General features: G+C 37.9%; 1 protein-coding gene across 4 annotated transcripts in view; it reads left to right on the top strand.

Moving 5' to 3' along the window:
• Positions 1–16,611, top strand: part of MTMR7 (myotubularin related protein 7) — a 40,068-nt gene that overhangs the window by 20,348 nt on the left and 3,109 nt on the right. For 3 of the 4 annotated variants that reach the window (XM_038135153.1, XM_038135157.1, XM_038135156.1), the window contains exons 7-12: positions 951–1,085; positions 5,947–6,079; positions 10,845–10,954; positions 12,938–13,063; positions 13,859–13,908; positions 15,573–15,773. In XM_038135153.1, coding sequence (XP_037991081.1) covers positions 951–1,085; positions 5,947–6,079; positions 10,845–10,954; positions 12,938–13,063; positions 13,859–13,908; positions 15,573–15,773 — 755 coding nt within the window. The remainder of the gene's footprint in view (positions 1–950; positions 1,086–5,946; positions 6,080–10,844; positions 10,955–12,937; positions 13,064–13,858; positions 13,909–15,572; positions 15,774–16,611) is intronic. The other variant, XM_038135154.1, reaches the window with a different exon arrangement.

Below are 16,611 nucleotides of genomic sequence, written 5' to 3'. Positions count from 1 at the left end.
CTCACACAATTCTGGGTTTCTCTCTTAAAGACCCATAATTTACTGACTAACTACTCATAGTTCAAAGATTTGACTGATAAAAGTATGTCCTTTCTCACAGTAATAAATAATCTGCAGGACAACCTACAAAGGTTGTGACCTTCAGTAGGCAGATTCTCTTCATGCTTGTGTTCAGTGCTTAGAAAGTGCACATATTATCCCCTTGCCTTCTATAAATCTAGCTGTCCTCTGCCTAGCAAAAATAAAATTTTCCCTGCCCACCAATTTCACTTTTTTTTTTCTTCTTTCCTGGTTTCATCTGGAAAGAAGGTGATCTTGATAGGTCTGTGGAGAAACTCTCTTGCCTCCTTCAATAGCCCTGCTTAATACAAATGCTCCAGGAGTCAGGCTACCTGACCCACTTCTCATGCAGTGAGGTCTTTTTCCTAAGGCAGTGCTAAAAATACCCCATCATTGGTGATCTGGTTGCATGTCATACATTTTTGTTTCCTGGACTCATGCTGTCAGGCTGTTTAGTAAAGCAGGCACTGGTGTGGGTTGGGTGTAAGCAGTCTGGTACCTGGTAAGTGTGAGTACAAAAGGACCTATTCCTTATGTTATATCAATGTTCTCATGATTTCAGGGCTGTACTCATCCTCAAGATAGCACCTTTTAGGAGTTATTCCACATAAGGGAAATACAATACTTAAAAAAGCTCTAAAATTCGGATTCAAGACTAGACTTGGGCCAATGGGGTTGTATTGTTTTAATGCTTCCTTGCCTTTTAAAAAATTTATTAACATGTAAGCAAAAATAATGCATTTATTAATTTCACCATTCTGCCTTTCTCATGTGATTGTACATCTATGCAAACTTCTAATGATCTGGTTTTGTAAATGCTTCTGGATGCTAAATAATTTCTGCTTTATAATTCTGTAAGGTTTTTTGTTTGTTTGTCTTCTTTTCTGCAGGCCTCCATATGTAGAAGCAGCCAGCCTTTATCTGGCTTTAGTGCTCGATGCCTTGAGGATGAGCAGATGCTGCAGGCCATCAGAAAAGCCAATCCAGGCAGTGATTTCATATACGTTGTTGACACTCGGCCCAAAGTAAGTACATTGAATTTCTTGCACGTAGCAAGACTGAGTCTGGGCTGAATCCATTAGGGAAGACACACAACCTAAGTGACTGACCAAGTCACTTCTGATCTTGGTTGCATCTGTCTAACTCCACAGGTACATGAGGATTTATCAGGGGAATCTTAACTAAGGAACCTTGACCACATTATTATCTCTGGGAGAATTTTCTCCTTTACGCTGAACCTTTCCCTTTTCTTGTTCTTAGCAAAATGTCAAGATACAGAAAAGTAAATAACATTTAATTGTAACTGTTTACACACACAAAAGAGCTATCAAGTAAGTATATTTCTGATGAGACTGGCAAAAATTAATTCCCATTATAAGATGTATTTACAATTGTTTGTAATGTTGCAAACCTCTGATTGCTTATGCTGTTATTTTCCAACTATGATTTCTCCTGGAAGTGAGAAAATTCCGATGACCCCTGCATAAAGAAAGACAAGTCACTGAGATCACAGGAATGGAAGAGACCTTTAAATAGCTCCAGCACTTTGGTGGTTTTGAGAGACAATCTGAAATATGATAAATTATGACATCGGATGCCATATCTATAATTGATTAAAAAACCTCTGGCCAAGAAAAAAAAACTAGAAAAAAATTATGCTATGGAGAAATATAGAAACTCAATAATGATCCAAAAGAGGTTGGAAGCTAAGAAAACTTGGTGTCAAAATTGTCATGCTAGCAAACAGCTTAAGGTGATAAAGACTAGATAGGCTTCAGTATCTGGAGGTGAGAGTAAGGATATGTTCTTCCTTACACTATCAGCAACTTTCGTCTTGAAGTTACCAAGGCCTCTGAAGAAAAGACACTAAGGCAAACCTCCACAGAATCCCTTGTAGGTACAGGATTAGCTATAGCACGGGAAAAAGAAAAAAAATGAGAATAAATGTTTGAGGAAAAGGAACAAGGAAGCTGTTTCATTATCCTGAGACCAGAAGACAGAGTCTGAAAGGGCAAAACTGAGAAACATGAGAAATGGAGTGAGGAAGGGCAAACCTGGCAGAGCTGGAGCAGATACAAGGAACCTGCATGGCTGGTGACTGAAGGCATGAGCATTGATGGGAAGGTGCTGTGAGTGCTCACAGCTCTAATGGGAAGCCATAGCCAGAAAATGAGGGCCTTGGCATATCTCCTTGACCCAAGTCACACCAAGGGCTGTGTAATCTGGTAGCTACTTTTACCTTCAGTTCCCTCTGTTTTGTTGGGAAGACGAGGGTGCTGCCGGCTTACTTGTGGTCCTGAAGCAAGTGAACTGGGACAAGCACTAGGAAAGGATCAGTACCATTGTGTTTAGAAAGGGCATGAGACATGAAGTACAGACCTAGCTGCCTAAATAATGCTTGTTTAACAGTTTTCTATGTGTAGTAATAGTTATAGCTTGTTTCCTGTGTGATGGTGTTGGTACTCTTCCCTATTGAAGGCAGTCGATTTATTGCTAATAACTTACTGACTTGGTTATTAATAATGTTTTACCAGGTAGTAACAGGAAGGAGCCATCCTTTAAAATTTTTTTCTGGTGAATTACTTTGAGACACCTTCTGTGTGCAGTGAAAAAAGCCCATATTTTGTGGAATGTATGGAGAGACTGAATTAGGCTCACTTAGCCATGAATGCCAGCCCATTTCCAGCAATGCTGGCTTCTTCAGGAGCTAGTCTGGAGACAAAAACTGTTTGTTTTCACTTAACTGTTTTGTTAAAAACAAAAGGTTTTGATGTAAAGAAATATGTATACCAGATTCCTACTACTCTCTGTGCAGCAAAAATGGACAGATCTACAAATCTCCCGTGATCCCAGATTCCAAACACAGCCTTGTTACCTGATAATGCATTTATAAATGTAGAGCATATGTTATGTTACATATATGTTATATATGTGGATAGGTATCAGTGGAAGTGCTTCCTCGTATTCCTCAGGGAACCTTTAACAAATGTAAAGATAAGATATCCAGCCTGGTGGAAGGCTTTCCATTCCTGTAGGCAGTTAAAAAGCTGTTTGCATCATTTCTCATAAGAACCAGCTCCTTATAAAGATCATGAATGTTGATGGATGCTTCAGTTCAGTATTCCCAAGTGCTCTTCCCTCAATGCACTTGTAACTTTCAAAACAAAAGATTTGTCTGTGGAAGAAAGCTTTGTTTCCACTTCATTTGAATATATCAGGATGACCAAATACAAATTTACTTAAGCCACTGTCATTTCTCTATGTAATCACAGAAGAAGCTAATGTAGACTTCTTGTTTATGACTAAAACACGTTAGTTCCATAATCTTACTAACAATACTAGACTTGGTTATCCTCCAGATTAAAGGAAATGCCAGGAAATCTTGCAAGTGGGGTGTTCTACCTTTACAGGCTGTATCCTCATATTTACTGAGATTAATCAAGGGCATGCACAATTTAGATAGCTTCACAACAACTACTTTAAGAGCAACAGATGGAATTTTGGTAGATGATGTGGAAAACTTGTTAGTAAATATTGTGGCAGTTGCAAAGTTTGGCAACTGACAGTATTTAAAATAAATGAGTGTCAGAAAGCCTTGCAAATTTAACCTTATATTTATTTACTTTCAAAGAGTGCTATTTCAGATTGCCTTTCAAGAAAGGGTATTTGTGATAAAATTGCTCTGCTGCAGGAACAGTTAATGGTATTTATGTGCTGAGTGCTGGGTTAGTTAGAGCATAGATGTTTTTCATTTAGAGTTTCAGAGGTTTGTGGTGGCTGAAACTCATGTGTACAGATCTTTCTTCCTGAAGCTATAGGCTGCTGCAGAGAGAGACTGACTCATTTTGTTTATACAAGAGCACTGATGTCAACTTCAAAAGAGAAAGATTAGGATTCAGCAGATAATTTATATCTTTGTAGCAGGTCACACAGAGGACTCTGTCCTTAACTGACATGCCGTTCACAGGCTTATGTTTGTTTTTTTTTTTTATTGTCCATTGATAGTCAAAACATCAGCAGATTGCTGGTTGATAGACAAGAATGAAGTTTCTTTGTTTGTGCTCTTTCCTGAATTGCATACTACAAGTTAAAAGAAATTTTGCCCAAGATTATTATAAGTCAAAAATGCTGGATTTTTGCCCAGGTTCCTATCCAGAGTGTAGTTCCTTCTGTTGTCTCATGAAATTCATGCCATGTTTCAATTCCTAATGGTGGTCCACAAATGTAACCTTTTAGCTCTTTCCTTTGAAACTTAAGATATCAGGTTTGGTCCTTGGAAACCTATTTTGACATATGAGGTAAAAAAGCTGGGCTTGTTCATCTTGGTTGGAGGGAAGATGGCATCAGACAATCAATCTCCAATTTTGTGTATTGGCTCCAAATTAAAATTGAATATTGGGAGTATGTGTGTTTGGGATGGAAGAGGTCAGAAAAGGGGACATTCTTGTATATCCCATGATGCCATTAGCTAAGCACTGAAATATATTATTGTGAGTTTCAGATGTGACCACAGAAGCAGTGAATCAACAGTACTGCCTGCACTATTGGGAAATAAACTGGAGACAGAGTTATCTGCACAGCCTCTTGTCCCCTAGGCAATGCCTAAGAGAGACTTTTTTTACTTTTTCATGAGCACTGGCTCTCACTGAAATGAAATGAGTCACTTTTTGTCCAATTAATGCCCAGTGAAGTCTATATCCTTTATTATTTATTTCTTAAATCTTTCCTGAGCAGAAGCTGTTAGTTGTGCTTGGAGGCATGGAGGTTCTGCCACTTGAGCTGCTTTGTCACTCTCAGAGCCTTCATATTTCTTGGGAACTTTGAAGGCCCCCAGCACTACAGCATGAATTTCACAGAAAAGCATGGACTTTGCACAAAAAGACAATTTCTTTCCATTGCACAGTGAGATTTTGCTACAGGAAATTTAGAAAAAGAGCAGATAGGTACTTCATAAAAGAAGAATTTAGTTTAAAAGACCTAGAAAAAGTAACAGTACTTAATTTATTTTTATCAGCTTTAGTTTTCAGCCCAAAGATCAAAATTTGGCATAAGGAGCTTGGCAGATAGTTTTCCTTCCCATTCAAGGGTTCCAAAAGGGGGGAAAAGAAATGTTAACTGCACCCTTAATTTTATACTTGAGAAAACTGAACTAAAAGAGTATTTAGTCACTTTCCCATGCCAGGAAGCACGTAACAGATTTGAAGACAAAACTTCAACTTCCAGCTGGAAGTATTTCTGCTGAAGCCCAGCAACTCCTTTGATAGCAGTGCATTGCAGATGGAAATTTTTGTGGTAATGTTGTCAATTCAAATATTTTGTAGTCTTACTTAACAAGAGCCGAGTTAGTATAAAATTAGGAAAAACGGCTCCAGCTCCCCCTTCATTATTGCAAGCTTCAAAGAAGTCAGCTGTATCAGCTTTTGGATTGTTTGAGCAGTAAAATATGGTAAACTTGGGCGACACTACAGTGAGCACACGCTATGAGCCAGTGGCAGATGAGACACTGCCACCTCCTGGGTGCGTTCTGCTAGTAAACATAGTGCTGATCCAACATCAAATCAAAACGGCCCTTTAAAATTAAAACCTTCATGCTCCTGCAGGGGAATTCTGCCTAAACCTAAGTGAGTGTTTTTTGTTTAACCTCACTAATGAAGTTTCACTCAAAGGGTGTGAAATGGGGATGTCAGAGACTCAGCAGCCCAGCGCCCTGCCATAGGCTGTAAACAGATCCCTGATTCAGAGCTCCTTGTGTTGACACTGTCAACAAGCAAATGCTTCCTATTTGTGACTGACTTAAACCGCTCTGATTTATTGCTGTAGACCACAAGGTTTGTTTTGAAAAGATTCTGCTACTGGTTTCCATCCAATTTTCCCTATGTTTTTCAGCTCAATGCAATGGCAAACAGAGCAGCAGGGAAGGGATATGAAAATGAGGACAACTACTCCAACATCAAATTTCAATTCATAGGCATTGAGAACATCCATGTTATGAGAAATAGTCTGCAGAAGATGCTTGAAGGTAATATTCATTGGAAACTTCATTGGAAACTAGAGGAAAAGAATTGATTCTTTTGTCAAAGAAATCAGAATAACTGCTCTGAAATCAGCAGCAGTTAAAAAAAGTATGGAAAGCAATCTTTATTGCAGCTGCATGCAGCTGCCTGCTGGCTAATGGGACTTGTGCAATGGAGCATCATGGCAAATACTGGTTGGTGATTTCTTAATTGTGAAAACACCTTTTTTCCTGGCTGAAATCCAATATCATTTAATGACAAAGTTAATTTTAATTCCCTACACCTTACTGCTACTATGTCTTTTTTTGAAATTTACATTTTGATGGTGAAATGAGAAAAATCCCTTATTGCTGACTTCGAGGCTAGTGGAAAATACTGACTGATTTTTGTTTAAAGCTCAGAAAAACTATGGTGGGGTTTTCACATAAGGTAATAGTGCATTTTAGACTGTGAATTTTAACAGAACTTATTCGTGGCCTGCATAGAACATATCACATCAGGTCTAGTTATGAAAATTACAGTCAATGAGTGTAACAATTCATCACCTTCAATATCCCATGGAAATGAGATACCATTTGCTTTATAAATAGTTAGCAGTATATAAACCAGCAGAGCTGTTCTGCCATTTCATATTTGCAGTACATAACTGTTTAGAGGTCATCTGAGAAAAGAGCAAGGATAAATAAGCCATCCTTGATTTTTAACAAGCAAATAGGAAATAGTGCTCACTCCACCATGTCTCAATATTTACTTCATGTACATCAACAACAACTTCCATCACCTCCCGCATGTTTCATTTATCTTATTCCTGACTTGATGCTCTGCCCATGCTCTTTTACTCTTCACCTGTCTCCCATTGAGTGCCTGCAAATGTAAATTTGAAATCTAAGAAGGGCTTAAATTTTCCATGATAGGGAAGCCATGCTCTATTTTCAAATTAAAGCATTTTATGGAAACCAGCATTAAAATGGGATGCAGGTAAAACATCTATTCATGAGAGTTTTCTTGGTCTAAGGGTATCAGGTGGGAAAACAGAAAGATTTTTTGTTCACTAGGAAGTCTTGTTTGGCTAGGAGAGAGGCTGGGTGAGTAAACAGGTCCCTTTATTTGTTCAACTCAAGACTATCAAAGTTAAAATAGTAAACAACCAGTCTGCCTGCACAGGCAGTACTGTGTATAATTTTTGAGCCAAAAGTTCATGAGACTGGTCCATGGCCCAAAATTGCATTTAACAAGGTAACTTCTAATGTATTTAACACTTCAGGCTGCTTGGAGGACACAAATTCTTAGCATCTATTTTCAAGTAAGCTGTATGGTTAAGACATCTAGTTTTTTACTGGGTTTTATATTTGCTGTGTTGAAGTCTCTCATGTAGCAACTTGACTGATAAGATTAGAAATCAGAGAAGTTAAGGAATTTTTAAAGAAAAATCATAGGACTTTCAGTGTAGTAGGGCTTTCCTTATGTAAGATGCTATGTAGTTTTTATCTTTTTCCTTTTGGATATATCTCTTAATCTGTTTTTCAGGTGATCTTTTACCTGACTTGAGCATACAAGGAAACCTAGAAGCAAAAAGGCTGTCAAGGATGATGATAAAACACATTTAGTATGGCTTTAAATTTTTATCAATTAATACCTCAATAATATATCAATAATTATCAATTAGCGATGTAATATCAATATCAATATAAAATATATAAATAATTAAAAGAATACATCAATAAGATAGCAATATCACTGTACCTATGTGTATCCTAAGTAAAACATCACTACTCCTTACAGAATGGGTCTGCTGCTCATGACCTGTGGTAAGACTTTATAAGGTGCATAAAACCTTTGAAAAGACAAATGAGGCTGATGAAAACTGATTTTAGTTTAATGTGAGTGTATTGTTGCTTGGAAGTACACAGCATGAAAAGAGGACATCAAGATATAGTTGGCCAGATGTGCTGCTGAAATACATGGCCAGTTTCATTCAATTTACTGGTGCTTAGCAGAAGTGAAGAGCAGAGGATCTTCACATGCCAGACTGCAGATTATTTTCAAGATACAATTTTAAATAATTCCCAATGCTAAGAAAATTTGAAAAAAAAAATTAGTATTCCATTTTCCATTAGAAAATGCACTTATATTAGGAATGTATTCACTTAATTATTCATTATTTTTTGGGGGGGGAAATGGAGGAAATAAATTTATACTTATAAAAATATCAATATTTAATTTTAGTAGGTAAATTAATAAAAATTATTAATAAACAAAATACTATTTTATTTTAGTAGCTGAAAAATTGGTTTCAGCTTTGTGATTTTACTGACTTTATTTTAGGCCAATTTTTCTTATTTTAACATATATTTACCCTGGTATAATGTTGATTTTTGGCTAATTACACCAGCATTATAAAATGATAAAATTTTTAGAAAAAGTTTTTTTTTCAGAATATGCAAAAAATGTTGAGATTTGACTGTACTGTGGAAGTGAAATGCATTTCAACATTATGGAATTTCCTTTAGAAAAATCTCAACTGCCTTTAGTATTGTATGGATTTTTATTTTTCTGCATTTATAGATGGATCTGTGTGAAGAACTTTGAGATATTTTTGATCCTGTGCACACACTTCCTTGAAACAATTTTTAACATTAGAAGGACATTACACAGGGACTTTTCTTGATAAAGATCCAAGGTCTGCCTGAGGCTGCTGTTTGGCATTTGGGATGGGGTGGGCTGTGCTGCACATCCAGGGGCCTGCTGAGACCTGACTCCCGTGTGTTGTGCACTGAGGTGATGGCCCCACATGCTCCCTGTCTGTATTTAAACAGCAAATATGAGCTTCTCCTCCCCTCATACCAGGAGCAGCACTTGCTGATGTAGGAGCAGCCCTCTGGTCCTTGGACTTCTGTGACAGATCAGCCAGTGAGAAACCCAGTGGGTTTGGCCTGCAGTAACTGTTCCTTGCTCTGCTTATGGCTGTCCTGCCAGGAATGGGGGGACTGGTCCAGCACTCCCCTCTGGTACTTCTGCTGGTGGAAGAGGCAGTTTCCAACATGTGCCCTTTTTCTTCCTCCCATTCTGAGACTTGGGTGCATTGCTGGAATTCTCAGAGCTCTGCCCACTGGCTCTTGATTTTCCTGTGCATACACTGGGCATGAAGCAGGCCAAATTTCTCAAAGAATTTGGTACCTTTTCTGCTGAGATGGAAATGCCCTTTCCCTTTAGGATAAGCCTCATACCTGAATTCATAATTGAACTCAGTATTAAGGTCCAGATCAGTTGCCAAAGTCATGTGAAATATACAGTGTATGCATTTAGGACAGTATGAACTTTGCTCAGTGAAGTGGTCAGTAAATATTGACTCCAATTCGGGAGTGGGAATGAGCAAAGCACTGTTTCAGCCTTACCTTGGGCTTTTGTAAACAGAGACAGCAGCTTCAGCCAGCATTCAGCCACTAATTGGTCATGCTTCCATCTGCACAGAAACATTAATCATGTGAAAAGCTGTTTGCTTTCAGTGCTGCTATCTCTGCATCTTTAAAAATATCCTCCAAAAATTACTTTAAAAATAACCATCTGGAAGGGGCCGTACATATAAACATTGCAAGACTTTGTATGGACACATTAGGCCATTTTGCTTCTGAACTAAATGGAGTTAGGACAGTCAGATAGTTCAGATATGGTATAAACTCTGTCTTTGGCTTGTAAAATTAAATTTCAATTAAACTGAAGGAAAATAAAGCTATGCCAGGGGCCATAATTGCCATAAATAAGTGAGTCTTTTAAGATTTCCAGACCACAAGAGACTTACGAAGACGTTAGGAATTGACAGATCATACATTAACTCAGTAAAAGCCATGATGTTTTTCACTGTACTCTGAAAATTAATTTCACTGGCTAATATATTTTTTTCTTTAAAAGACAGTATAACTCTACATGGATCACAATAAAGATGTAGTCTATTTATGGGGTGATTTTAGCATCTTACTGTTGAAAATAGATTGCACCAAATTTCATTCAGTATGTGTTCTGCTGGATTGAGGCACCTTATTTTGATTCTGATTGCTTTTTTTCTTCAGATGCCACAAACTCTTTATTATTAAAAAATAGATACTTGGATACAGCAGAATGGGAACTTAGATTAAAAACTGAATGTTTTTGTTTTTTTATTTTCTTCGAATGTGCCATAGAGTTTGGAAGAATTTCAGGAGCATTTTCCTTGATGGATTATGTCTTGTCCTCACCATCAGAATACTTTTTGACTCCAAGTGAAGCTTTAATAAGGTTTAATTCAGGGATGGAGAACTGTGGAGTGAACCATTGTAACTCAACCACCATCATCTGTGGTGATGCTGGGAGTAGGAGGCAGTGGAACCATTTAGGTGTCTGTCTGCCTGTCCAACAGCAGAAATCAAATGCTTTCTGTTTCCAAGCCCTCATCATCAAATACATGAACTCCTCCCAAGGCTTTGAAAACTTCACTCCCAACACAATCTTGGAAAATGCATGCTTCAGAGAAGGATGAATTTGGATTTGTTTGCAGTAGGCTTTATGACAGCTTCTCTTTTTAAAATAAATCGACATATTGGGTGAAATTTGACCCAGACCCATTTCTCAAATATAAGTGTTTCTCAAAGGTTACATTTGACAGAGATGTAGTCCTTCTTTTCAAAAGATGCATGTTTTACACAGTGGATATCTGAAGAAGAGATAACTCTGAACAGTCAATGAAACTTAAGGGACTCCAATTGCTATACATTTAACATGTGTCTTACTTTGCAGTTTGTGAGCTGAAATCACCTTCAATGAGCGACTTTCTGTGGGGCCTAGAGAATTCTGGCTGGCTGAAGCACATCAAAGCCATTATGGATGCTGGCATTTTTATTGCAAAGGTAAAGTGTGTAAAATGAGAACAAAACTTGGAGTAAGCAGATACAGAGAATGAGGACCAAATTCTCTGCTTATGGGTCACTTCTGTTACTTCTTCAGTGATGTTATACCTGAAAAAAGCCCACTGCAAGATGGGCTTTTCTGTATGAGGAGAGATGATTCTTAGGTGCTGTTGTGTTGATGTTTTTCTAAAATAGTAAACAAAATCTTGTGTTCTTTTGTGCTCAAGCCTCTACTAGCCTGTGTCTTGTTGTGGCAGACATTTGAATGTCCTTACTTTACTCCCCAACAGTGATTGTTACTGTTTCTTTCCCTATTTGCCCTGCCTCCTCCACTGCTTTCTGGACATTTTCTTTGTGAAAGTGGTAGTTGTAATATATACATATAACTATATATCATGTATAATACATTATATTATACACAGTATATAGCTACTGTGTTATCCCCTCTGAGTTATCAGGCAACCAACCAAATTCACCCCTTGAACCAACTCCTGTGTATTACCATGGCCAAATTCTCTTGCAGCTTCTACTTTTATATACTTGAGAATTCTTCCAGAAAACAGTTTTGGCTTTAATAAGAAATTATTTCCCCTACTTCCCCCCCAAGGTAATGTAGACATTTGTCATCTGCCAGCAGTAGCTTTAATTTTGTTGCCCCCAGCCTTGTGCTCTGCCTTTTACTGCTTCAATTCTTATTTTTGAGATTACAATTTCTTATTGGCCATTTTATTCACATGACCTACTGCCCGCAATTATACAGATAAAACTTCATGGGTTTCCCTCCTCACTAACTGCTTGTTTCTCTTGCATTGCTTCTTCCTTCTCAGTAGGCAACTTTAGTTTCTTACTTGAACAGCAACTGTGCAATAAATACATGTATTTTGACTCCCAGCTCCCAGACCTACTACTTTTCATTAGCTCATAGAAATAAGGTCATTTACATTCGCTTTGCCAGTTTTTCCCCAGTGGTTAGTCTTATTATCCTTTGTGCATATGCTTGCTAGCCTAGTGCCTTCTCAGACATGCATTTTGTCCCATTTTTATTTGTACAGTTCTTGGTTTTCTGCCCACAGGGGTTCTATTTTTGTCCCTTGAGATAAACATAGATAATTTATTATTATTCCTCATTCCCTATTAAGCCCAAAATTAACCTAAATGTTTTTCTTTTTTTTTTCCCCTAACAGTATTTTCCCTAACCTACTTTATTTTCTACTTCCTAAATTCAATTCTCTTTAAAAATTATAAAGGCCAAAACCCTTAGAATTAAAAAAACAACCGCCAACCCTCAAGTTCTAAAAATAATACAGCACCAGACTCTGGAGAACTCAGTACAATTTCTTCTTTATGTGTTTATGTATAAAATGGAATCCTCTCTCCCTGATTATTACATTAAAGATACTGATAAAATCTTGCATTTTAGAGGTGGGAGTTTCCCACTACCACAGGCTTCCCCAGAAGCCTTTACAGCATGTCACCAGTGCAACTCAGTGTGCTGCAATAATGTCCAGGCTAGTGATGGCATTGGAAACAGACGTTGCCCTTAATGACATTACCATCAAGATGAAAAATTAAGAGCTATATTGCAAGCATGGCTATGCTTTTAGTGGCATGTAAGTGGCATGAGATGTATTGGAGCATCTGAATCTGCTGTAGGTAGTTGTCTGCTCTGACAGATTGATGTATTTTAACTGAAATGAATCTCACATCTTCCTGTAGTGGAGCATAAACAGGTAATTCTCAACCACCATATTGCATGGCCTGGGGGGAATTAAAACTTTTCAAATTAGAGTAATAACATTGATTTTCAAATGAGTTTCAAATAACACTCAACTTCATTTAAGAACTCTGTGGCAGAGTAAAAAATAAATGAGCTTTCCCAATTCCCAAATTAATACTCTCTCTATGGCTCTTGTCTCACTGTTTCTCTCTTACCATTTTCTTCCTCCCTGCTTGTGAACTTTCTGACTTTTTCTGTATCCTTAGGCTGTGGCTGAGGAAGGTGTGAGTGTGCTTGTTCACTGCTCTGATGGCTGGGATAGGACAGCCCAGGTTTGCTCTGTAGCAAGCCTTCTATTGGATCCATATTACAGAACTATGAAGGGATTCATGGTAAGCGGGTTGTTTCGCAGAGTAAATGAAGTAGTATGGCATCACTTCAGATAAATATCTTTGTTTTAAATAGGAAATAAATTGTCCTTAAAATCCCCTTTTCTTTTGTTTTGTTTTTTTTTAAGTAGGAGGGAAGGCTTCTATATGTTCATGTTAAAGTCTCCCAATTTCTCTATGAAATATTATTCAAGGTGGGGATCAGTTGGTCACCTATGTTTTTCTTTTCCCTAACCTTGACCGAGAAACTTTCTCACAGCCCAAAGAGCTTTTGTAAAAGCAAGAATTTGTATTCATTTGCAGTGAACAATTTGAGTGTCAGAAGCGTGTCTTTTCTAGACATTAGATTGCAGTGAGCAGCTATATTGGAAAATCTGTTCCTTTCCTAGGTCAATCAGCAGTAGTAAAGCATCTAGCAGTAGTAAAGCATCTAGAAGTGGTTATCAAGTTACTGGTCACATGTTAAAAAGATGTTTGAGACATTTATAAGTTCTATTTTAGAAAGCAATGAAACAAGATATTTGAAGATGTGTTGGAATACTTGCACTCTCTCTGCATCCATGAAGAGTGCTGTTTCCCTGAGCTGGCAAGCAGTGCTCATCATTCATTATTTTTCTGCCAATTCTGAAAATTATTTAGGATTCTAATATTGCTTACTTACATTGTTCTTGCTTACCATTTTTCTGATTATTCTAAGAATTAACTGGGATCCCAACACTTTTTGTTTACACCACCCTTCTGCCTGCTTCAAGATGTCAGCTCCACTCCACAACATTGAATGCAATATTCTCATTTTAGGTGTTAATTGAAAAAGACTGGGTTTCCTTTGGTCACAAATTTAACCACAGGTAAGGCAGTGCTAAGGTTTTCCTCTCTCTATATATATATTTATGTAATCTGTATCTGCTGCCATTCCAGTTCTTCCTCGTTGCTGCCTTAGCAACAGGATGCCCCAGGAAACTGCCATTCCCTTTTCTCCAACTATATGATTTAGCTGCTTGGAAAAGAGTGAAATATTTCTATACATGCACTCCAAAACTGTTAAGGGGAGTCCTGCATGCTGGTCTTGCAGCTGCTATGAGCACTGAGCGGTCCATGTGAGTAGTCTGTATTTGGCTTGCAAAATCCCTTTGGACTCCAGCAGATCTCCTAGGAGTGCCAAGGCCCCCCCACATAAGTCCCTGTTCCTCAAAGGGACTTCTACATCTTCCAAGGCAGTACTTAATCTTAGGCATGTCTGTGAGTTACCTATTACATAAAATACACTCTTCCTGTTACAGTCTGTTCTAAAAAACCCAGCAAGATCTGCTCAGAAATGTCAGGCAAAGTGGAAAGTCATTTATTTGAACAATTTATTTTGAACATCAATCCAATGTAAATGCTATAATGTAATGAAAAATACTTGAAGACTTAATATATTGAAACATGGGTACATTTTCACATTTTCTTTCTTTCCTGACTTTACTTCTATTTTCTGTAAAAATTAAAAATACTATTTTTATATTGGGGTTTAATTACATTATATTGCTTGATTTGAATATACATTTGTTATAGTTTAAAAAACCAACAAAACTCAGAAAATCTGTGCATCTTCACAGCACCTGTGAAATTCCGTAGGAATTACTACAATTCATATGATACTCTCAGTTGTTTATGATTATCAGTGGCAAAAGGTATTACGAAGTGCCATAACCACTGATAGCTTTGGTTTGCTGTGCAATATTGCTGTATTTTCTTTGATGGTAACAGAAGTTTCAATTTTAGATGTATATAAAATTCTACTCTGTTGGCATGTGTAAATATAAATGAATGCACATACACCCCCTCTCCCCGCCAGGAGAATAATTGATTGATAATGTTTCTTCCTATTATATAGACTTACAAAATGCCTTTTACTTCCATGTGTATTTTATTTTCAGTCTCCTTTTTTTCATTGCAAGTGCTTCTAAGAGACATTTTTATACACAGAAATTTTCATGTTAACTTTCATGTCACTTGACAGTCACAGTAGCATGTAAACATTTCCCACTTCCTAGAAATTTCACCAAGAGAGGGCAGCTTTAACCTGTTTTCTGCTGATGTTACAAGGAGCGCAGGTAGCTCTCCTGCTCAGTTTTCTGGTTTGGGGAATAATCTACTATTATGAAACTGTCTTCAGGCACACTTTTGTCATTAAGTCATTGCAACCATTCTTCTGATAAGTTATATTACCAGGGTAAAATTTATACTGATAGCATTAAAATACGGCTATGCAGCAGCCAGCTTTTTGTAGCTGTAATATAACAAGACACCCAGTAAAAGAGGCTTTTTTGTTTGTAATTCTGCCTCCGTTCTACTTCATTATTCTTGCATCATTTTTCTAAGTAAAAATATAGTAATACTTGAGATTTTAGAAATGAATGCCTAGGATGTACCTTGCACACTGTAAGTGTGGGGTTTGTTTTCCTTAGAGTTAATTCAGTTTTCTTACAGGAATTCAGGTTATAATTGGATGTATCTTGTCTTGTATCAGGTATGGCAATTTAGATGGAGATCCAAAGGAGATATCACCTGTTATTGACCAGTTCATCGAATGTGTTTGGCAGTTAATGGAACAGTTTCCTTGTGCCTTTGAATTCAATGAAAGATTCCTCATCCACATACAACATCACATCTATTCTTGCCAGTTTGGGAATTTCCTGTGTAACAGCCAGAAGGAGAGAAGAGAGCTGAAGTATGAAAATGTTTTCTTTAGCAGCATATTTATGCGTGGGGTCTGTGGCTGGTGGAGTATTGAGCAGTCAGACATTCTCCAGTTTGCATGTGTGTGTTTCATAAGGCACAGGGTGCCTGTTGTCTTCTGGCAACACAGATTAATACCAAAAAAAGTTGATCCTCCGCTGTGTAGCTCTGCTGGGAGCATAATCCATGGTGTGCGTGACAGGGATTAGTGAAAATTGACAAGAGCATTATGCCCTCAGCCATGTGGGCCTGCCTTTACTGCAGCCCTGACAAAATACAAGGCAAGCTGACCCTGTAACTCCAGTATGAAATTATAGTAACTCTAGTTAAGTTTTCAGTTTAGGAGTTACTGCTCCTCTGTGTTTTAACCTGTCTTTGGAGCTCATGTCAGGACATTTTAGTCCTGCTCTCTTAGGTACTTCCTTATGAGCAGCCTTTCTGTGTGGTAGCCCTCCCTAGGACTAAGTCAGCGGACTGTCCTTCTGCTGTCCTTCTGGCCCCAAAGCAAGTATGAATTAATCTACTGCCCTAAGGCACAAACAAAGACAGCATCATCATTCCTGGCAGTGCTCATGCTTGTATCTGCTTCCTAGGGCCCTGGGTCCTTGACACATGATGATATCCATTGCTTTTCTCAAGCAGCCTGATGATGTCAGCAGTAGCAATGAGAGGAGGTGCTGGTTACTGCTGGCTGCTGCCATTGGTCCCTTTCACTGATCAAATGCAGAGCAACCACAGTGAATGTCCATTTAAAATCAAACCCTTCACAGATCACCACATCCCAAAACCTAACTGTGTAAGAACTTGCAGCTCAGTGGGATAGGAGTGCT

Source organism: Motacilla alba, chromosome 4 (genome assembly GCF_015832195.1).
Source record: "Motacilla alba alba isolate MOTALB_02 chromosome 4, Motacilla_alba_V1.0_pri, whole genome shotgun sequence".
In the NCBI taxonomy this organism is placed as follows: Eukaryota; Metazoa; Chordata; class Aves; order Passeriformes; family Motacillidae; genus Motacilla; species Motacilla alba.
Note: the sequence above shows the minus strand (reverse complement) of the source record. Positions and strands in the feature narration are given on the sequence as shown.